Source organism: Sander lucioperca, chromosome 5 (assembly GCF_008315115.2).
Source record: "Sander lucioperca isolate FBNREF2018 chromosome 5, SLUC_FBN_1.2, whole genome shotgun sequence".
Taxonomy (NCBI): Eukaryota; Metazoa; Chordata; class Actinopteri; order Perciformes; family Percidae; genus Sander; species Sander lucioperca.
The window spans coordinates 38,335,654-38,358,330 of NC_050177.1; the positions used below are offsets into that span (position 1 = coordinate 38,335,654).

Genomic DNA, 22,677 nt, shown 5'->3' on the forward strand with positions numbered 1-22,677 from the left:
AACACAACAGCTTGGACCGAGACTATTAAACCTCTTTTGACATGGAAATGATCTTATCTGTATGCAAATTTTAGACTACATGCAAGTAAATGTCCTGCTTGTTGTGTTGGGGTGCTGCATGTTGTGAAACATCCTCTGAGCCTGAAGTGAGTGGTGCAGTCTCATTACCAATAACTTAGGTGGTAACTTCCAAGCATGTGTAATTCAAAGTCGAACCCAGTGTGTTTTATATTAAATTCAAGATTAGATATGCTTTAAATTGAGACACTTTTTTAAATTATATTTGTGAATCATTTAATCATTACCTGGACTTCTGAGTTTGGATCTACCGGATGAAGGCTAAACCAGTGCTCCTTCCCACTGTATTTACACAGGTCATCCTTCCGGATTGACACCTTGCCTGTTAAGACACAAACACACATCAAACTTCCAATTCTTCCACTCAGATGAGAAAATATTAATGTGTAAGTGTTTTATTTAATATAACTTACCAACAGGTAGGTCCCTTTGAAAAACACTCTTGGCATAAACATAGAAGGATAAACACTGAAATGGTCGTGGGATCTCAAAGTAGAAGTCCTCTCCATAGAAAGGGCTGTAAATAAGGGCAGAGGTTTAAATTAACAAACAAGGGTGCATCTTTTGGGGAGAAAAGCAGTGTGTGAGAATGTGAGGGAGAATGTGTGTAGTAGGTGGTGTAATGTGTGATAAACTGTGACCAGATAAGTGGTTATAGCCTGATTCGAGCCGTGATACATAGGTGTAGGCTTAATTATTGATTTGTTAAGCTTGATGTTTGATTCTTGACTGTGTGCAACACCAGTGTTATCCGATTTAAAAGACTCAATTTCTTTTTGAATGTACACTACACTGGAAAATAAAAATAAAATCACTATATTCATTTTGTATTTTGTTCAGTCCGAAAGTTGAAAATGCAATTTATTTCACCTACTAACAATACAAATAAAACTATATAAAGTGCTTTTAGGCTTAAATGAGAAAAGGCATCTACACTATGAGCAACAATTGGTTTTTGAAATTGCCTGGACAGATCAAGACAGTGACTTATAGTATCTGCTGATGGCATTTAATACATAATAACATAATGCAAGTGATGCAATCAGTTTTAAATTGGTTTGAGTGTTGCATGCTGCAAAAAGTCACTTCATGCATTTTATATTTGTAATTTCATCAGCTATATCTTTGCCGTCCACCTGACCTAATTCTATACTGTGAAATCATGTGATCACTAAATCAAATGTACTGCTGTTGGGTTATAACAATCGTGTGGTTAAGGTAGAAGGTTGTGTTTATGGCCCTAGATTATGTTGGGAAAAATAGAGAATTACTGAATAAACTTGGTGTTGTGCTCCAGCCAAAATGTAATAACATTATCATATTTACGCATAACTATCATAAACACAGCATTTGTTTATTTCCTTGGAAATGAACTGTCTGAGCAGAAGGTGGACAACACAGGGTGCCCTTATGACTCGTCGGGGGTTGTGGGGAATGTTCTTGCTATGTTGTGGATTTAAATCTGTCACTTCTGCCGTCCATTCTCTCCAAAAACTTTTCAATGTCCTTAATATGCAGTCTAACAGTTTACAAACCCTGTAACAATAATATGTAAAAGACTCTTATGTTATATGTCTCTACCCTCACCAAATTAAATGGGAAAATAAAATCTGTGAAGTGGGAGCTGGCTAATAAAATATCTGGAAGGTGACAATACTATCAGGAAAGTAAAATGAAAAAAAGGCTGAGTCAGGTATTTGAAGTGCTACGTGTGGAACATTTAGGCAGATAATACAGCTAAAAGCCACCATGGAAAATAATCTACTGAGAAAAGCCTTTATTCTACTGGCAAAAGGGCTACTAGTAATAAAAAACATCCATCCATTGGCTATGCCTAGTAATACTGTGCAGTGTCGAATAGGACTTTCAGTGGAATCATTTTGTTATGATATATCATATTGGGCTAGCAAATTCATGATTTAAAAAAGGAAATTGTATTTTAAAATGAACACAATTAGTTATTGAGACTTTTGTTTTATACATGTGAAGAGTTTTGTTAAATGTAATTCATAGTAGAACATTACATTAAACAATTTGATTATTTTAGAAGTAATTTAGCATATATTTGTCATGTTGGGATACACAGCAATATCAGAAAAATATTCTTATCAATACTGTGTTCAGCAATATATCCAGTCACATTAGGAGTCCGGGTACAACCTGGACAGGTTGCTAGTCCACTATAGGGCTAACACACATAGAAAGACACATTCACACTCATGTCACGCCTACAGGCAAATTTAACTTGCATGACTTTAGAATGTGGGAGGAGACCTGGGCATCCGGAAGAAACCCATGCAGACACGGGGAGACAATGCAAACTCCAATCATTAAAACAGCATGTGCTATAATACCGTATTTCCTAGTTTTGCGTTAAAGCGTTTAGATTTCGCCAGTTCAGCACGGGACCTACTGCCCTGTCAGAGCTGGCACAAACACAGAGGGCCCAAGCATCTGTGTCACTCAGTGCTGCCAACATGGCTGCCTCACAACCAAGACCGCCAGGTAGAGAGCTTGATCTGACACAGCCGATTGTAGGTTGAGCAGCACCTGGATGTACGTGCTGCCAGCAGATGGACCACCCGTCCCAAACAGACTGAACAGCAAGACAGTTGTACTGGGTTAACCGTTCATATGTTCACGTGAAACTGCAATCCCTGTTTGTTTGTTTTTTCGATTTTTCTTCATCATCTAAGTCATTTTAGGCCAGTTAAGCTGACAAAGTTTGGAGGTCTGTTCAGTTAAAAAAAAAAAAAAAAAAAAAAAAAAAAATGTACAAAAATTAAATGTCAATGTAGCGTCAAAAAAAGGCAGCTGGCAACTTACTTGATGTATAAGTCTGCCAGTGACAAACAAAAAAAACAACAACGTAACTTTCCCTTTCAAACATTACTGAGTTTATGGGTCATGTGCCTTAATGCATTATACTTTCACTTTCTCAGTTTAAAAAAAAGTAATCAATCAAATTAGCCTTCTAAAACAAGAATATCTGTATAAATATTCCCTGCTCGTTTGAAGGAATGTGGTCCTGTTACTCTTGAATACCTGTACTCATGCCTCCCTCTACAATGTATGCATCTTTGATGGTGAAATATCTTGCCTGACACTTCTGCACTGGGTTTTGCCAACACATCCAGTGTACACCCACACATCCTCAACATCACATGGAATTATGCACTTGTGCCCTCCCTATTCTGCACACACTCACACCTACTATACTACCTTTCTTTCTGTTGTCACCCTAGCTCCTAAATAATGTGAGAATGCTAGGTATAACCACTTGACCACAATTGCTTGAACATGCCTGCTTTATCCAAGGATTAGCTGCAATTACAGCTTGCATAGCCTTTAAACCATTAGAAACAGGAGCCCATGTAACAGGCATGAGCCAAGCACCATCAAATAAAAAACACTGGGTCAAATTGGAGTGATTATTAAGATGTGCTAAACAGTGGCTAAAGGTAGTTGAGAGTGACACAGAGAGAAAGACAGGGGAGAGCGTGGGAGGACACACTTCCTCAGAGACTGTAAAATCCTTTTGAACAGCACCAAAATCAGGAGAGAAAAAAAAGGGCTGTTGTGAAATACCTAGAAAAGGCAGGCCCATGTTTACAGTTCGATGTGCAATGATGTAGATAGAAACCTAAAAGGTTTGCCGGTGCCCATCTCCCACACCTTTTTCTGAACTGCTTGTGAACATGTAGCTATTGGTAAAATAGCTTATTTCAGTCTGAATCATTTAATGTTTCCCAGCTAAAAAGGTACCCTGCACAGATACAGCTCTAAGTCACATATTGACACTTTGTAAGATGTTATCAAATCACTGAATTTCAAACCGGACATTTCTCACATGATCAGCCTGCAACAAACTGTGTTGGTGAAAAATGGTTCAGAGTTAAGTATAACCGTTTCCACATGAGAGATTATCTCAACAAGATATTTCCCTTTTCTTTACACTTTTCTTTGACTTCAATTCAACTTAAAACAAACTGTAAATAGTACAAACAGCCAACAGTGATACTGTATAATCAATCCATATGAGCATAACTTAATAAACGTTGTTCCTGAAATGGGTTGTTGATTATCTTGGTAATCATGGCACTTGAACAAACATTGCCTAACAAATACAGGTTACATTTACAGGGAATTCCAGTGTTTAGATGCATTAGCCTCTCTTTTTTTCTAGCCCTCCCAAAGTTAACTGATTTGCATCATTCTAGATTCATATTACTAGAGCTAAAACAGATGGTTATTTCCATCTATTCATCTATCAATTAAGTAAATTAGCAAAGCAGTGTCAAAAAATGACAAATGGCCTCCAAAGTCCCAACAGATGAACAGTCAACAACTAAATGGCTTTTAATATATGATATACAACACTTAAAGAATGGCAGCAAATCCCCCCATGTGTCAAGCTGTGAAGATTTGATATATTCATTCACTGACTGATTTAAGCTACACATCCAATACCTTAGAAAAGGCTCACAAATGAACTGAGGAGGAAATGGCACATTCAGTATAAGACACTGAACCCGAAACTTTGCCCGCATATAAACAGAAGGATGTTTTGATGTCTTGTATAGCCAACATAACTTGCTATGGATGAGGTGTGCAATGACTAGACATGATAGTGAAAGACACTGAAACGCTGCAATAATTTCTCCTCCTGAGTCCCTTTAAGTTTTCATGCTGTCCGGGAAACAAATCATTAAGTACTTTGATACTTGTCATAACATTCAACTACGCTTTTTGCACTTTACACTACACTTTCTAAGACCTCTACAGGATTTTGTATTAGTCAAGGAGGTTTTATATTGTATTGCCTTTTTTTACTGCTCTTCATTTGTCAAAGAAAGTAGTATTTAGTTTGCCTAATACTACCATCCTACTAATTTTAAGAAAGATATTGAAAGCGCTCTTCAATAAAACTTTAGAAAACTTTAAAAACTACAAGACAGCTAGTCCTATTCTGAAAATTAGAGCAAATAATAAATAGGCTAGATACGCTTCATTAAAATGAAAATATAGGCCTTTCTTACTGCTTGGGCATCCACCACCATGAAAAAGGACTTTTGCACAAATCGTAATCATTATGGAAGTCCAGTGGCATTTCATGTAACTTAAGTATGCATGTTGTAAGTTAGTATGAAATATAATAAAAATGTAATGTTGTGATATTGAAAGTTGACAGTTTACTGTAACGTTAACAATCACATTCATAATCGCCTTACTGTACAGTAATTGGAAATAAGACGCAGGGGTAAGCTTGCTTACCTGACACTTTTGTCAAACACCTTGGTGCGGAACACCTCCTCCTGATCCAGACTTATGGTGCAAAAGGTGCAGAGATCCCTTTGTCGATTTGGGCCTGAGACTGGACCTAGGTTCTTGGCTTCACCTGCAGCACCAAGAGAAGAACATTGTTACTATCTTGACTGGCATCAAAAACAACAGCAGTCTTTCCCAAGTTAAAAAGGAAAACTAAATATATGTACACCGTCAATGACACATCAATGACACAGGCTTTGGACAACCCGCACCCATACTGTCCAATAACATTCTCTACTTCTTATATACTATATAAATATGTATTATATACATTATTCTTACAGGTATGCTTGACCAAAGAAGTGAACTAAATGACATTTTAACAGATGTACTGTACTTTAAGGGGTTTTGAAAATTCTTAAAAAAAAGAACAAAAAAAAAAAGAAATAGAGATCTTGAAAACAAGATTTAGTTTGCCAATTCATTGAAAGTAAATTTCTACCGTTAATCTTAATCAAACAAGGGGGGACAACTAACAAAAGTAAGGGTTAAGTTGACTGAAGCTGACTCAGTAAAGCTAATCTAAATAAGCACATGTGATTGCAATCTTACACAGTACACTTATAAAATATACACACTTATAAAATATACTTTTACATTCAACATCCTCATGTTCACGGGGACACTGGCTCTTGCCAGTTGTTAGGACAAGCGGCAGAGCGGATGTAGCTAAAGTAGAGTTGAGGCTCATATGTGGTTCAAAACATGAAACATTGACTTCCTCAGCATAACCAATGACGACAATACAGCGCTGATTCACAAATGACAAACACCTTTGAAACAAACACCACATGCACACACTTCCATTACATCGCTGGCAGACCCAGATTACATGCCATGGGGTTTTGTGCAACACTTGCATAAAAAAAGCACAAAATCAAAGCCAGATAAATTAAGCCTGAATCATTAGAACAGCTAAATGGCAGTCACTCAAACACAGCACTATCAATACCTTCACAATGAATCAGATTTAGACTGGTGGATTAGAGGGGCAGTTGTCTAAATTAGTCCTCTAGCTTTGAATATCTACCTTAAGCCCAGGTGGAGACCTAATTAAGAAAAGCCGCCAGTGAGATCAGCTTTGTAACAGGCTATTAATAATAGTGTATGGCTAATCTCAGGAACGGCCGGTGAAAACAGCCAAGTTGTCACTAAGCTTGGACCAGGATGACCTGGTGGGAGTAGAGCACACAAGCACAAAAGATACAAACACATACAGTATATATGGCCAACTAACCCTACTGCCATCTCGTCTCTTCAACATTTCCACTATAACAAAAGCACCCTGAGAAAACCATGACCGAAAGGTCAGAGAGTATGCCTAAACCATACCCATTTTAGCTGAAGACTGCTGATTCAACTGGCCTTTTCCTGATTTTATTCTGACAAAGAAGCAAACAAGGGCATATATCAAAGTACGCTGGCCATCTAAAAATTGCTATACAACACATCTTTACAGTATGTCACCTCCATTGATGTAGGCTAAAGGAAAAAGGACAAAGTGTGAACGAGGAAGAATGGAGTTTCGTAAGACTGCAAAGTGAGTTACATGCCACGATAGTTCCTCTATTTTGTTCTGCTTACTGTTTTCTCATTAATTCATAGTAGTGAAACTGACATTTGTCTTCCTATTGTGTGCCTATGCATACAAGCCTTACATACTGGTTAGCCTATATTCACCTTACACTAAATACATACAGTTAAGCCAGATTTATAGCTAGTCATGATATGGTAAAAAAATAATGTTTTGTCAAAAAGATTTAAAAATAATAATTATTATTTTTTAAGAAAATATCTGCTTTAGTGCCAGCTTATTTTAAACTGATTTCTACTTAAGATTGACCACACTAAATTTTACTTTCCCCATTGACATGAAGCAATGCCACTGGGGAAAATTTAATCCTAACCATAATCAATTACTTCAAACACCAACACAGAGAGAATGGGGGAGCAGTGAGTGTAGACTAATGGATTTGTGTTAAAACTGAGAATAATCAAATCTGATGCAGCATATCTATGAGTAAAAGTACATAATGGGAATCAGTACAGCTTGTGCAATTTGAATCTCAAAATGTTGGTAATGAATCTTTTGAAGAGCAGTCATACATATATTGAAGGTGAGTAATTTGGCAAAAAAACACATTTACACATTCAAACAGGTTCACAGCCTCCTGGGTACTCCTCTGGACCAGCCAAGCCTGCGAGGGAGGATGAGGAAACTGGCTGGTATTTCACTTTAGAGCCTACGTTTCTAATTTGAACTCTTATCACATGCATGACTAGTGTATTACTATACTATACTATTACTGCAGGCAACTTACTCATTCCCACGGTGGCTTAATTCATTCATGTAACGTTAGTGTCAAATGATGAGACATGATAACTGCATTTAAATGTTTTCTTGATTAATGCCTCCATATGCAGGCCAGAGAGCATGAAAAGTCAGAGACCTACTGTGTGTTGGGACATCACTTGAACTCAACTCGTCAGGTTGGTCACTCTGTCACCCATCAATCAACATACCACTGTGATAAAATGTACAATGTATCGTAGATATTTGGCTAACGTTAGGTGTGAAAACTTAAGTAACGTTAGCTAACGTTAAACTCTAGCTAAAGAGTAACGTTAACGTTAAGTGACCATTTTTTGCTGCTCGAGACCTTATTGATATGCGTTACGTTTAAACTGTTTTCGCTGAAAGTATTGTTATTATCTAGCATTAGCTAACGTTAAGTTACCAGACTGTCAGATGCCTGCAGTGATAATGTTAACGTTATAGACGAATGGGTTAGGGATAGGGACTGAAGGACTGAAACGGTTGGTGGTAGCTAGGCTACGTTACTTTGCCACCAACGTTAGCTTACAGGACAGCTCAAGTCCACACAAAACGCCCGAATTTTGAAAACTTTAACATTTCCAATACGCTTAAAATACAAAGTATGCTGGAGCAGGATAACTGACGGCCGAGGAGCCCTGCTCGATGAATGAAATCATTCACAACAAGCTACTAGCTGCTGCTAGCATGCTAGGCTAACTTGACGTTAAGCAGCAGCCAGCAGACCGACCAGATGAACTGGCTCCCTCTGCCTCCACACTGTCGACTGTTGATGGCACGCCGCGCCCCTCCGGCTTCCCCTCTCTCCGCTCGCTTGTTTTACCAACCTCTCTCCCCCTGTGAGAGACGGAAAACATCGGCTCGCCAGTCACACTTACATATTTTACCCCGCAGGCTCTGTAAAATCCGAATCCCCGCGTCGTCCTCTTCCGCCATGGTAAGAGCTGACTGTTATCACTTCTCCGGTGCATTCAACGCTGGTTTATCATATCCGTTTATGAATGCAGGCAGAGTGGAGGAAAGCCAGCCCCACTGCCGCGTCACGTCAGGTCCCGTACACACTGGTGCCTTAAAACGTGTGGCGAAGCTTCCTCATATATGAGTCGAGCGCCTTGCTTTGGCTAGTACTTAAATCTGGAAATGGTAGGAGCTTTAAGGGGATTTAAGGTCTCTCTGTAGTGCTCATTATGCAACGGGAAAGCTCATGGAGAACTGATACTTAGACTTGTGGAGCTAGTTTAGTTAGCTTAGCTAGCTAATCTTACAGTGTTTTAGTTTAACCCTATGGTTTAACCCTGTCTGTATATAACATGCTTGTGTCAGACAGATGCAAATTTGTTACCGGATGTGAATGAATTAACGTTACCACTGCTCTAAAACAAATTTATGAGGCACACAGTTTAAGTAACGTTACTCACTTTGAAGAAGATTGCAAAAAGAAACCTCACAAAGCACTAAAACATACATTAAAGCAGCCATATTATGCTCATTTTCAGGTTCATAATTGTATTTTAAGGTTGTACCAGAATAGGTTTACATGGTTTAATTTTCAAAAAACACCATATTTTTGTTGTACTGCACTGCTCTCTCTCACTGCTGCAGATCCTCTTTTCAGCTGGTCTCTGTTTTAGCTACAGAGTGAGACCTCTTTTCTTCTTCTTCTGTACTGTCTTTGATTGCACTGCACATGCGCAGTAGCTCAGATGTAGATCATGTCAGCTAGCTAGCTCCATAGACCGTAAAAGAAAGGCTGTTTCTACAATTTTGGTCAGTTACAAGGCAGGATTAGCTGGGAGACTTCTAAATGAGGGCGCACATGTAAGTAGTTCTTTCGTAGATTATGGTGAACTTGTGTGTGTTGTAGCAGTGCTTTGCTATTGAGGATGAGGTAGCATGCTAGCGTTAGCATTAGCATTAACGCTAAAGCTACGAGCTAATGGTTGCGGTTAGCCTGCTTGTTTCGGCTTGTGACGTCACAAGCCGTGCCGATTTTGAACAGCTCACCCAGAGACTGAAGGCAGGACACATTCAGAAACTGTATCTCACTCTAAACAGCATGGATGGGTTTTTTTCAAAGTTTGTATGTGTGTGGAAGCACCAGAGACACAACATAACACCCCAAATCCCAGAAAAAGTGATTTTTTCATAATATGGGCACTTTAATCAAAAGAAATGTACAAACATGATATTTAAATGGAAAGTGACCCTGTTAATGTCTGTAAACATCACAGCTAGTCTTATATTTGTCTAGCCAACTTTTGATTTCAACCAAAGAGTAAGACATTTAGGTACCTATCAAACTATAGTAAAAACACAGCATGCTACTAATTTTGCTCTTGTTTGTTTATTTAACAGGGGCAGTGGTCAGTCATAAAGAATGTCAGAATGCATTGCAAATATCAGCTGCAGTTTCATTCATGAGCTATGAGGGTGTGTTTTACCCAGGTTACAGCTTGCAGGGTAATTCATTGTGTGAATGCTTATTTCATTGGAATAGACTTAATAAGCAATACACAGTTATGGACATTTTGCACAGGTTTCCCCAAGTATATTATTCCAGGATTTTTGGATTCATAAAGATCATTTATTTATCTCAATCTGTATTAACATTCCATTCCAATATCCTTTGGATGAAAACATGATAGACATCCTGTGTTCTCCTCTCTTTCCAGGTGATGTGATGCTTTTGGTTGGGTGAAAACACAGGTCTGATCCTCATCGCTGACAATAGCAGGGAGCCTGAAAGGGCAGTCAGGTATGCAGTATAACTTTTATAATGAATTTCTATTAGGGCTGCACAATTAATTGCAATTGTATAGAAATCGCAATATGGACTAGTGCAATATCCAAATTGCAGGGGGGCGCAATATTTGGCAAAATGCAGTATGTGTCAAACCCTTCTGAATGGAGTATTGTGGTGCTGCAGAGACGTCCCAGTCTACAAATCCTATCCTACAGACTAAAGAAAAAAAATCTTTGTTTGGTACAGATCCTCGCAAAAATCACACTCATAATTTACATTTTTTAAATTTTAATATTTTTCAAAAGAAAATGAGAATAATGATACAAAAATAATAATTCCCTCCAATATTGTGAATCGTATCGCAATCGCAATATCAGTCAAATATAATCACAATCAGATATTTTCCTCATATCGTGCAGCCATAATTTCTATGTATTATCTTAACATGTAGTTTGCACTAGTTCACAACACATATAGATAACATATAATCTATTTTTTAAACTGCACATTATGTCCAAAAAATCCACGCTGTTTACCATCAAAGATTTGTGACATCAAGACTAATAATGTAAAATATTCTATGTCTTCGTCAGATAAGGGTTTTATTCAATATAGTTATTTAGTTATGGCCATATAAAGCAAATCTTTGTATTTGAAATCCCTTATTAAATGAGACCATGAATATATTTCTGAAGTGTTTTACAAAACCAAAAATATAAAGAACTATTCATCATCAAATAAAGTCTATGTTGGATTTGTATGTCATATTTTATTAAATTACAATATAGCTATTGTACAATATATTGAGCATGTGCTCTTTTTAGCTGTACATTGAAGTGGTTGCAAGCATATGTTCCTCACTATACTATTACCAATATGAAGCTTTTGCATTAGAGTAATCTCTACTATTCTCAAAGTGCAATGGCCCCCGCTGCCATAATAAACAATGCTTACAGTTTAGGAATGAGAAGTAATGTAAAATTCTGCTCACATTTAATCTGGAATAGTAACATTGCATGAATTGTTGCCATCAGTATTTTAAAAACATAATCATCCTTTATTAAATGAATGAAAAACGGTGCCTCCATGGCATAATCGGTGTGTTGAGCAGCACCTTATACCTCAAATGTATGATCCATCTGTTACATCACAAGCCCAGTCTTAGAAAGAATCAAGGAATTTAGAAACATCTGGAAATTATGTCATGAGGCCCCACTCTAAATACAGATGCAGTTTGTGTGGAAGAACGAGGGAATGAACTTCTCAGATGGGTTGCAGGTCCCTGAAGGACCAGGGGGAGCAGTTATCCACCATGTGGGTTTATAATTAGGAAATTGTTTGCTGTGGAACAGGTTTTGTACTAATATGACTTTAAATCCAACTGTTTAAAACGTTCCACATCATACTTTAACTGCATGACGTTTAGGGTTTCTGTAACTCTCCTTTACCATCAGTATCAGAGAATCAGTAAGTGTGCTTATCAGTCAGTGGTCACTGAATACTGTGAATTGATAGGCAAGCATTTACTGTATCTCTAACTAGGCTAAAGGAGGACAGGATGTAACTGTTTAGAATATCAACAACTTTTATTTAAATAGTTTTACATGTTTTATACATATTACACACAAAAGTAATACCTTTAATAACAATGGTTCCATGTGTAATTGGAAATTAGAATTATATTAATGGTGCTTAGAATTTAAATATCATAATTATAATAAGTATTTAACAGATTAGCATAGTATAACTATAAAGTGCAACTCACTATGACCAGTTAACTGAATGTGAGATTCAGAAATGTGACATATTTTAAAAAAGGTAAGTTGTAACCACACTAGGCAGCTTTTCAGTTCTTCAACACATCCTACCCCTGTTCTGAAATTGCTTACAATCATGTCACCAAGTCTGCCATATATGCATAGACAATGGAAAAAGTACAGTCTGTTTCAGAAGGTCCTATATTATCCAAAAAATATCTTCTACAAAGGTGAAAAAGCACTCAGTCTGTGAGTTTACGAGGGAAGAAATTACAGCCTACAATTATGTTAGATCCTCATGTGTAGTGTTGTCCAGTCAAAACATTTTATTGAGCTCAGATGGAAGGACAACACTATTAAATTCCCTAACCAAAAGCTTGAAGTCAAGTTCCAGTCACTTTCTCTTTTGCCTATTGTCGTCTACAGTCCTCAAATATATTTAAAAAAATGGCTCCTCTTTGCACATCCATTTCTCTGGTTTGTGTATAGAAATGTGGGTGCCTTTAGTTTCAGAGTCATTTCTTCTAAATAGTTTACAGGACTTCTCAAGATCGATGTGACTGGTTGTTCTTTGCCCTGTCAAAATGCCCTTGTTGCTATCGCTGTCTCTGTCAGAGGCTTGCTTTTTTGAGATGAGATGCATAGAATGCTGTGCATTAATCCTTTTTTTCACCATTTTATGTTTCACCTTTGAGGGTGTCAGGGAAAACAGTGGGTCAATGCAGGGTGATAATGGACTTTTAATGTTGGAATATGACATGTCTTGGTAGGTAGACATAAAGTCAGTTGTATCCTCAATTTTAGGCTTAATTTTATCAATGGAAAGATGTCCTTCTTCCACCCTTTCACTTTTTATGTCAGGGCCCCCTTGGTTGCTGCTGTCTTCTGTTTTGATGGTGTCTTGTTTATTGTCTTTACTTAGGTATGCTGAGTATTTAGAACATGGCGTGAAGTTGTCAGAATTATATCCCTCCTCATTTGTCTCCTGGTGTTTTTTCTCATGGCTTCTTTTGGTGGCAAGGTAGAGAAAACGCTGGGGACAGAAGGAGCAGCGATACTTCTTCTCTGGGTTGGGGCTCCGGGGTGTGTTATCAAAGCAGGAGCCATTTTCCATACAGCTGTTGCAGATGTAATCCCCACCGGCTGGTGCCTCGCCAGGGGGACCTTGTTTACCACAGGTCCGGCAGAAACATGGGTGGGAACCAATAACATGAGCTCTCAGACCGGTCTCTGTGATAAAAGAGCTGTCACAGATGTCACAGTTGTAGGTGGCCCTTGGGCTGGAGTTCCTGCTGAGACTACGTTTCACCTCTCCACTACCACCTGACATGCTCTCTTCTGTCAGCCAACTACTTTTATCAAGGTGGGCCTCACTTGCAGCAGGTCTATCTGCAGATGATTCAGGATAACCATGAAACAAGGCCTTTCTGTGCTTGAATCTCAACTTATTTTTCTTTTTAGCTTTGTAAGAGTAGTAGGGGCGCCAAAGCATATCAGCTGTGTCACAGTCGTTGGGATCATCGTATGTCTCTGGCTCTGTGGCAGAAGTGACTTCTGTTCTCAGGCGGAGCCTGGGGTTATCTGAGCTTTCTCGTGTTGGAGGGCACTGACTTGGACTCTCCTCCTCACTTAGTTCTCTCATTCTCCTTTTCTTTCTGGGGAAGAGCTTAGATCCTTTGATACGGCGGCGGATGATGGCTTCATTGCCTATTTTCACTGTTATCTGACAGAGCGGCATTGCACCACCATCGACAGATGGACCCGGGCATGCAGGTTTGGCGATATAGGTTTCTGTCGTTGCTCCCACCTTTTTATCTCGCACCAGATTATCAGTGCTTGATTGAAGTATATCCTTGGTCATATCTTCAACTCTTTTCGCAGAAGCTGAAAGCTCACCTAATTTTTTAACAGTGTTCAAAGAGTTTAAGAATGGCACATTATGACTAAGGTGCTCTGAGTTACTTACTGGAGGATCATCATAACCCACTGCTGGAGACTCGAGTTGCAAAGAGAAGGTACTGTCGTAGTCAGTTAAGGGTAAATCTCTATTCTCAGCCTCTTTTCTTGTGCCTCTCTGAATTTCCAAATCACTGTTCAGACTTTGGTCAACATCTTGGTCACATGGCTTGCCAAAGCTGATGCGAGGCATGACAGGTGCCACCATCGTTGTCGTTGCCATGAATGTGAGAGGTAATGAACCAGTATCAGGGTGGCTGATCAGACTGTTTTCTTCAAATGGAGGGATAAGAGAGTTGCTGTCTGGTGGGGCTTCATCCCCTCTTTCAACACTCTCAGAATATGTCTGACTGTACGTCTTGTATTGTCTCTTTCTAAACTTCATAGGCAGAAGCCTGTAGAGTTTGATTGGATAAACACTGGCTTTCAGACCACCGTTGGCGGATTTCTTCTTAACAACTAAACTAGGATCAATGCCGTGAAAAGACTTCTGATGGTTCTTTAAGATATAATATGTCATGAATGTCTCCAGGCAGAAAATGCACTGATAGCGGCGTTCACCTGTGTGCCAGATTTCATGCTTCGTACGGTACTCTGCCAATGCAAACACTTTATTACAATAATGACAGGGGTATGCCCTCTGCCAGGAATGTACATTCTCGTGCCGCTTCAGACTGGATAGTGTGACGTAGACCCGTTTACACACACTGCAGTTGTATCTCCTCTGACTGCTACCTAGCCTCACTGCCTTCTCATTCTGTGGAGGCTCTGATTGGTCCATTTGAAGGGGCTCTGGGGTGTAAGGGGTGGAGAGGTCAGCAGAAGGAAGCTGTGTCACAATGCTCTCCGTGTTTGGCATGTCATCTGAATGGAGTTCCACCTCCTTGGTTGATATGTCAGTAGCATCCAGTTTAGGTGGGTCTCTTACAGCTTTGGGGCAGACCTGCTCATGGTTGCGCAGCCGTTTGAGGTGTATGAACTTTCTCTGACAAAACTTGCAAAACAAATGACTGACAAAACGATTTTTATGTACCTCTGAGTGAATGGTGAGAAGAGCTTTATTTGTGAATATCTCCGGACAGTGGCTGCATCCATAGATTGAAATGCTGTCCTCAGGGGAAGAGGTTGGTGGACCTAACTCCATTTGAACATTGTCAGTGGCTATAGGTAGCCCTGGGCTTATACTTTTTTCTGTTTCTGCCTCTGAAAAAAGCAGAGGTGGTGTCATGACTGCAACAGGTGCTGCAGAAACACCATCAGTTAATGTGGAGGTTATTGTATTTGGTTTATCTGTTTGTGGTTCAGCTGGAGTTGGAAGTATACTTCGACACAATGTGCTTGTCAGCCTGTGGCGCTTTTTAAGCGGACCTGCGTTGCTGTAAATGAGTTGCTTTGGCTGAGATGTTGCTGGCTTACAGACCTTCTTGTTGTCCCACTGACTGCTGTCTTTGCCTTCAGTAGATTTACTTACTGCATATGAGTGCTCTGAGAGGGCTTGGGTTGTCTCGTTCCCGTTGAGGCAGGAGGTTGTGGAGCAACTTGATGGGAGCTGTCCCATGTCTGGTGACTGCCTCTCCCCATTGGTTTGAACCAGTGGGGTGAAAAGATTGTTCCCAGGACACTCTTCAGTGATAGAGAAGGCATTGGTGATGCGTGGCCCTCTGTCAATGTCCTTAGGCCTGGGAGCGTCCTTTGTTTTTTTTATCACTGGGGCTGTGCTGGAGTCGTCCAGCTTCTCTTGTTCTGCAAGATTCTCTAAAAAAGGAATTCCAAGTCTTTTTCCAGCTGCCACCAACCCCCCTGTGTCCTCTGCACCAGGTGATGTCACCTTTGAGCAGTAGATAAAGTTGAGGATACTGGCGAACACCTCAGACTTCAGGTCCATCAGCTCCAGCACTTGGCTAGAGCTCCATGTCTCAGGAATTGTCAGAGCGTTCCTGAAGTACCCGCTGCAGGCTGCCAGGATGTTCTTGTGGGCTTGAAACTTAACATCCTCCACCACAATGGTAACATCACAGAAGAGGCCTTGTGAGCGCTGCTCATTGAGCTTGCTAAGCACAGTGTGAGGGTGAGCACTATCCATTAGGTTCTGAGTGCACGGAGACACTACAGTCATCTAAAAGAAAAAGATAGAAGAAGAAATAATTACATCAGATTATTACAAAATGGTGGATCTGACTGTTTTTATATTGTTTAAAAAAACAAGATGTGTGTACATTTTGTATTTGTAATATTTTAGCTATTCTAGTGTTTTAACACTAGATGGCAGTAATGTCCTGACAGATGAGCTCCAGTGCCAACAGTCTGGTCAACAGTTCTGTTCAGTGACTCAATCCATTCTTATCTCCATCCCGTTTCTTTACGGAAAAATAATAAATTAAGTTTAAAACTTAATGAATGGGTTAGGGTTACATACTGAGTTTAAAACAGACTGTAAGATCAGCAAAATATGATATTGTAAATTGTGGACGCTTTTATTGTAATAATTCAGTCTCTTCTGTTTTCTTATTCGTTTTTTTTTTCTTGTGTGGTAGATATCTTTAATCTCTTCTGAAGGCTTATGAGACATTTGTAAAAAGCCTGTATTATTGTAGGGAAACCCTAATTGATGGAATACTGCAATACATTTTTTTTTCTATATTTCAGTAACAGCGAGCTATAAACCATTTGTCACTGCTAAGATGTGGGGCAATGATTGTTTTGAATAATGGGTTTATCTCTAATACTACTGTCAACATGCCTGTGAGCAACACATTGAACTCCTAAATGCTGCAGTGGAGCTGCTTACTGGCCTGTGAGTTGCACTAGAAAACACCCACGTAGGAGTGTGTCATGCGGCTACTTAGAAATACTGCTATCATACATTTTTAGTCAAAGGACATGACCAAATATGAGTATGGTAAAATATGCCGTAACTTTCTCAGTTATAGATTTCTTTTTGTCATTATTGTCTATAATAATTCAATTTAGGTGGTGATCCATTCAGTGTGCTACCACAGCTCTGCACTTGGTCTGGTGTAGTTGTCAGGCCTATGTTATATGAAAATGGCATGCAGACAGTTACGCACAGTTACGCACTGATGACTCATACAGTATGCTCCCTTCTTCATTTGTCTGTCATTTGGCAGGGGGGGCATCCCTTCACTTGTCTCACATACATTTTTTTTGTTAAATCTAACAACTACAAGGAACAGTTAATAAAAAATACCTCATGAGCATTGATATAATGTAATGTAGCACAGAAGCACAATAATTACTGTTAATAATTTTGTGCTACATACTGTATCTCTGTGACACACATCTAAGTCTACCAGTTATTACACACACTGCAAAGATTTCTGGTCAATGAATGGAATGACAGTTTTTGCATATCGACAAAGCAGCCATTGTAGAATAGTTTGAATTTAACAATAAACTAAAATGATCTGCAACTCTTAGAGGAAGTTAAAGTTCATTCATTCTCACTTTGGAAAGAGGATGTGTCACTCAGCATGTTGTTCTAAATGTAGCCTACTCATAACGGAGTCAGTGTGGCTTGAGTCTATACTGAGTCATTTAGCATCTCTCACGTAGCATGCTGACTGCATCTGCTAAGACACACTCAGCTTGCCTTTTTGAGTAATTAATCATCACACCAGTTATACTTCACATTGTTATATTTTCATCTTCATTAGCGCCTGCAGTGAAAGTCATGCAGCGACTGGGCAATTTAGTATAAGATGATTTTTCCTGCTACTCTGGAGTTTTGATCATTTTGGTCTTGGGCATTACGCACCATTTGGAAATAAATTATTTTGAAAGGTGGCAAGATGGCTATATTTAGAGTTTCTCTGTCGTAAACTTGTTCTTGGTTTTGGGTGCATACTTAGTGGAAAACACTGTTAGTTTTTTTTTTTTGTAATATGAGATTTAGTCTGTGCAAATTATACTGTGAAGATAGTCTTAAATTATATTAAATTAATAGGCAGCTCCATTTTTGTAATACATTTACAGTATTTTTCATCTACTCCAAAGGGGTTAAGGTATTTTTTTAATTCATTTCAATTTTTTTGTTCTCGCAACAAATACAATATGGCCGCCGTTCTTTAACGCCTCTCTGACTGCTGATAACACAACCAGCCTCCTGCCTTCTTTCTCAGACAGGCCTCCGTTGTCATGGCAACATGCTATGGCGCAGCACTTAATGGGTATTCAGCTGGATGGCAAGTGACTGTTAGCTGTCCGGGTATTCGGCCCCCTCTCTCCCACAAATATCCTGTCCTCTCTGAGATCCTGCAACACACAGCAGTCTACAGAGCAATCGAGGTTTGCCTTTGTCTCCACTTGAATGTACTTTGTGTATGTGTTTTGGTCTGTATGTCTTTGTCTGCTGCAGAAATGCTACCCGAAGGACTTTCTCATCGTATAACAGCAAGTGATGTGCCACGGCTTTGTACTAATTTCAGTTTATGCTGTTTACAGAAACATTTTTAGTTGCTCTTTAACTTTACCACTTTCATTTCCCACAATTTATACCAATTGTTGTGGTTTATTGCCACCACACGCTGAGCGGAAATTTTGAAATTGTCATCTGCGCTTATGATTTTGCCACACCCAACCTTACTTTACCTTCAAAGCTCATGTGATGTTACTTTTTATGTCTCAACCTGTAAAATAAAAATCCCCAAATACCAAACCACAAAACAAGAAATGACAGTATAGCACACAGACACACTCTTGTCAAACAAAGAGCGAAATGTCAAAGCAAAAGTCACTTCACGCATCTCTCTGCAAAGCGTACTTCCGCAAAAAAAACAGGTTATGAATTGAGGGAAATCATGCAACACATACCTTAGTAAATCAGGGAGAATGATGCAGGGCGAACAGGAAACAGTGCAATGCAGTATCCCTTTTCTACAGCCCTCAATATACCCGACTACACATGAAAAACAGTTTTGTGAGAGCAAGGCGAAACTAGTTTTTTTTCTGTGATGGTCGCTGAACAGTGGTGTTGTCAGAAGCAGAGCTTTTTCTGGCGTGTTTCTTCCTCTCCCTCCCTCTCTGTGTGCAGATGTCTCCAGCTCTAACGTCCTTCGTCTCTATCGAAGCAGCCCAGGTCCTGGGCTAGATCTGCCCTGCCCTCCTCTGACTATCCTTCTTCTATCCTACTACAGCTATTGGAATAACTCACAGTCTAGCATGTAGCTAAACCAGACTATAGGTCTGCCTTGGTGCTAACTGGGCAACTGAAGCCTGGAGCCTCTGAGCAGGAAGCGGCAACTTTTATTAAGCATGGCAGAGGGCTTTAGGGAGAGCGGAGAGATGCTGGGTGCTACCAGCTCTGTGCTCGATGCTACAGCCAGAGAAGACACTCTGCTGCATTGCTGGTAGCAGCATAGAGTAAGGTGTACTCTGCTGTACAACAAATGCCGTATTAAATCTTCCGAGCACCACACCAGCTAGATCCCGACGATTGATGCTGACCAAAGGAAAAATATCCTTTGCATGAAACAAAATTATCTTTAGCCCTCATAGAAACAATATGCACCTTGAATGCATAATGTTGCACCATCTGTTTCATGCTTGTGCACACATACTCTCTGTCTGTGCAGCAATATATTACACCCAAGCCTTTCGTCTGTGCTTACGCAGACACTGCGGTTAGGTAATGCAGAACCCGCGGGAAGATGGCAGTGACTACCGTCCTATTGTGTATCCCAGCAGTCACAGGACAGATGTTCATCACTGCTTTTTCTGACAATCCCAGTGAGCATGCAAACTGAAAGCAACGCTAAGGAGTAAAAGAGAGTCCTGCTATCAGCGGGGACTCTCAGTATACCTATATAGAGGCTGCTGATTGATGCAAAAGCAGCAGATGCGTCAGCACTGCAGACAAGGGGGAGGGGAGGAAGCTGAACCCGACATGGCACTGTGAGCCTCTTGCTAGCCTCTGAGGACGGAGACAGCTCTTTAATTTACACAACTGAGCGTAGTCATATGACTGTGTGGGTCCTCTCCTCATGCTGGCTGAGACCCACTTTAAACCAGTTTGAAAGCCATTTAATTTTATGTACTGATGACTTCAAAAGTAGCAGGTGCCATATCATTATGCATGCACTCAGTCATTGTCCTAAAGGAAGGAAATGTGCTATTCATGGAGTGGTTGTGCTTTAGTCTCTTAAATTACACTCAGTGATCACCCTAAATCTTAGCTGCTTTTTTTCCTGTTCCCTTTTCTCCACATTATGTTGGTTTCATAAATACACACTAACCACAGACTCAGTCTTCTATTTTTTGTGCCCTACAGCAAGATCTGCTTCATTGAAGACCCTGTACATTAGCTTGGGGAGCAGCTTTTAAGGCAGTTAAACCTTATGACTTTTGTCACACTGGGCCATGTTGGTGTGACAACCAAAAATTAAAAAAGAGATAACAATCTAAGTGAGGCGAAAGTGGCGTCAGTGCATACTCTCTATAACTGGAGCCATAAAATCTAAATTTGGGAAACTAGGGGGGAGCCTGACTGGAGTTGAAGTGGAATGAGTATGCAACAACCACCACAGCTGACTTTACAGTGACTGCTGTCAGTCAAAATATCAAGTTAATAGTTCTCTAGTTCTCAAATTCATTAAGGCCATCCTTAATATTTTCCATAATCTGGCAAAAGAGCTTTGCAGTTTACAGGATTGGGAACCAGTATTTATGTTAATTAAAGAATTGAGAAACCGTTGCTTTCATAAATGCACATTCAAAGTAGATCTCAAACTAAATTGGAATCAAAACGACTAATTATTACTTATTGCACTTAGATATTACTCTGTGGCTCATATTTTGTAAGCAGCACCTTGTCGCCCACACTTGTCATCACAGCTATTATGTGTTCAAAACCACAGGATAAAATATACAGGCCTCTGATGCTCAGTAAGCTCAGCTGCGGCCTGTAGAGACGCCGATCAGCAGGAAAACACAGAATGCCCTACAAGGCTAAGCAGGCCTCATCCTTATTCTCAAACCATTCACACTCTTAGCATACAAAGACACTCATCCATACTAGCACTTAATGTCACTACAGTATTCCGCACTCATACTTTGCCTACCAAAATGTCTCTGTGCGGAAGGTCTTGCTGGGCCTGTCTCTGCCACTGGGGAAGTCTCTCTGGTGTTGTTTAGGAAGAGGAAAGGACAGTGACAACCCGGCTCCCGTTCTGCCTTTAGCCTAGATTAGGCCTTCGCCATCATCCCTTTTCATTGCTGTCTGGAAGTTGCCTGTGGACTATGGTTCTGGCAGAGGTTCCCTGTTCCTGCTGTGTATAGTTGTCTTCTGGAGGCTGCTGCGTCACTCCCGCTGCATCACTGACCCACAAAGAGGAGCTGTGAAGGAGGGGTGGTGTGGCGAATGTGTGGAGGCAATGGATAAGCAGGAAACAACCGGCACCGCTTAACACTGCTTCAGTAAACAAATGGATGGGGCTTCCGCTTGGCCTTGGTTTGGGGCCTAGTTTTTGCTGTGGTATTCAGGAAGTGGGTCTGGGAGACAGATCCTTTATTGTTACGTAATGAATATTTTTCCTCCTAGACCAGACTCCGCTGAGAAGGTGGTATCCAGTGTTCAGTGGCTAATAATAGGCCATATTAGCTACCAGCCAAGGCTGTATGCGGTTTTGTCAGATCATTCCAACACCCAGCTATTATTTGGATGGAAGAATATTTAATATTGAGGGGAGTTTTAAAATAACATGCTGGAAAATTACACATTCTTCTCGTCCCTTAACACAGGATAATAGAATTACCTGTTTGTTTCTTTTTGTCATCCTTTTGTGACAATAAGAAACAAGGACAGTATTTTAGTATGTAGCTGTTTTGCTAACATTTATTGTACCATATGTTGTCTCTGTTCCACTAAGGTACCTGTTAGAAACAGAAGAAAGCAGTGCATACCTTTGTCTTACGTGACTGTAGCTTGCTACAAGTTTCAGGTGAGGTAGGGCCGGTGTGGCAGATGCCCTCAACAGAATCCAGAAAAAGTGTTTTGTGGTCTTTAGACCTGGATATGGTAAACAGAATTACAGCACTTGTTTTGCACACGTTACCCAAGGGTTTATTTGCTTGATCCTCCTCCTCCCATCATCTGATTCTAGTTTTCATTGCCATGTTGCTCCCTCTGCTGGCTGCGCGAGTGAACACAGCACAGAGACTACATGCAAACCCAGGTTGGCTGTAAGCAGAGACAGCATTGAGTGCTACAGGCCGTCAGCAGAGGGCGCAAAAACAGTTCTCTGGCAAATGTAAACAGGAAGTATATGTTGTAATTGACCATTGACCTTGATATGATGTCAGCAGGACTCCAGTTGCATAAGTATTAAAACCTTTTTTTGTAATGAGCCTTTTTAGATCATGTTTGAGCAGTTTATCATTCAGAAAACATGCTGGGACGCTGCTGTATTACACAGTGTGCTAATTAAATTTACTAATAATATTACACAAACTCTTTGCAACATACA

The 22,677-nt window shown here is 40.0% G+C and overlaps 3 protein-coding genes across 8 annotated transcripts in view; 1 reads left to right on the top strand and 2 right to left on the bottom strand.

The window, feature by feature from the left end:
- Positions 1-8,862, bottom strand: part of rasa2 (RAS p21 protein activator 2) — a 29,230-nt gene extending 20,368 nt beyond the window's left edge. Inside the window, exons 1-4 of the mRNA XM_031293297.2 lie at positions 8,620-8,862; positions 5,353-5,476; positions 492-595; positions 306-400 (exon numbers count right to left, since the gene is read on the bottom strand). Coding sequence (XP_031149157.1) covers positions 306-400; positions 492-595; positions 5,353-5,476; positions 8,620-8,677 — 381 coding nt within the window. The 5' untranslated portion in view covers positions 8,678-8,862. The remainder of the gene's footprint in view (positions 1-305; positions 401-491; positions 596-5,352; positions 5,477-8,619) is intronic.
- Positions 8,586-22,677, top strand: part of trip12 (thyroid hormone receptor interactor 12) — a 47,452-nt gene continuing 33,360 nt past the window's right edge. The window contains exons 1-2 of one of the 2 annotated variants that reach the window (XM_031293279.2): positions 8,586-8,678; positions 10,414-10,496. The gene's annotated coding sequence lies outside the window, so the exon portion shown is untranslated. Of the gene's footprint in view, positions 8,679-8,868; positions 8,885-10,413; positions 10,497-22,677 lie in introns of those variants that run through there. The other variant, XM_031293280.2, reaches the window with a different exon arrangement.
- zbtb38 (zinc finger and BTB domain containing 38) lies at positions 12,577-22,501 on the bottom strand. Of its 5 annotated transcripts, none has more exons than XM_031293293.2 (3): positions 22,115-22,501; positions 21,274-21,547; positions 12,577-16,313 (listed from the first exon to the last, which is right to left on the bottom strand). In XM_031293293.2, the coding sequence occupies exon 3, from the start codon at positions 16,311-16,313 to the stop codon at positions 12,681-12,683; it is 3,633 nt and encodes a 1,210-aa protein (XP_031149153.1). In that variant the 5' UTR covers positions 21,274-21,547; positions 22,115-22,501; the 3' UTR covers positions 12,577-12,680. The 5 variants fall into 5 exon arrangements, with proteins under 5 accessions (XP_031149153.1, XP_035857228.1, XP_035857230.1 ...); XM_036001335.1 differs by lacking the exon at positions 22,115-22,501 and adding an exon at positions 18,382-18,469 and having other exon boundaries at positions 21,274-22,052; XM_036001337.1 differs by lacking the exons at positions 21,274-21,547; positions 22,115-22,501 and adding exons at positions 18,382-18,469; positions 19,028-20,810.

What these genes read in the sequence shown, in the direction of transcription:
- zbtb38 (XM_031293296.2), bottom strand. Translation starts at nt 16,313, where the DNA reads ATGACTGTAGTGTCTCCGTGCACTCAGAACCTAATGGATAGTGCTCAC.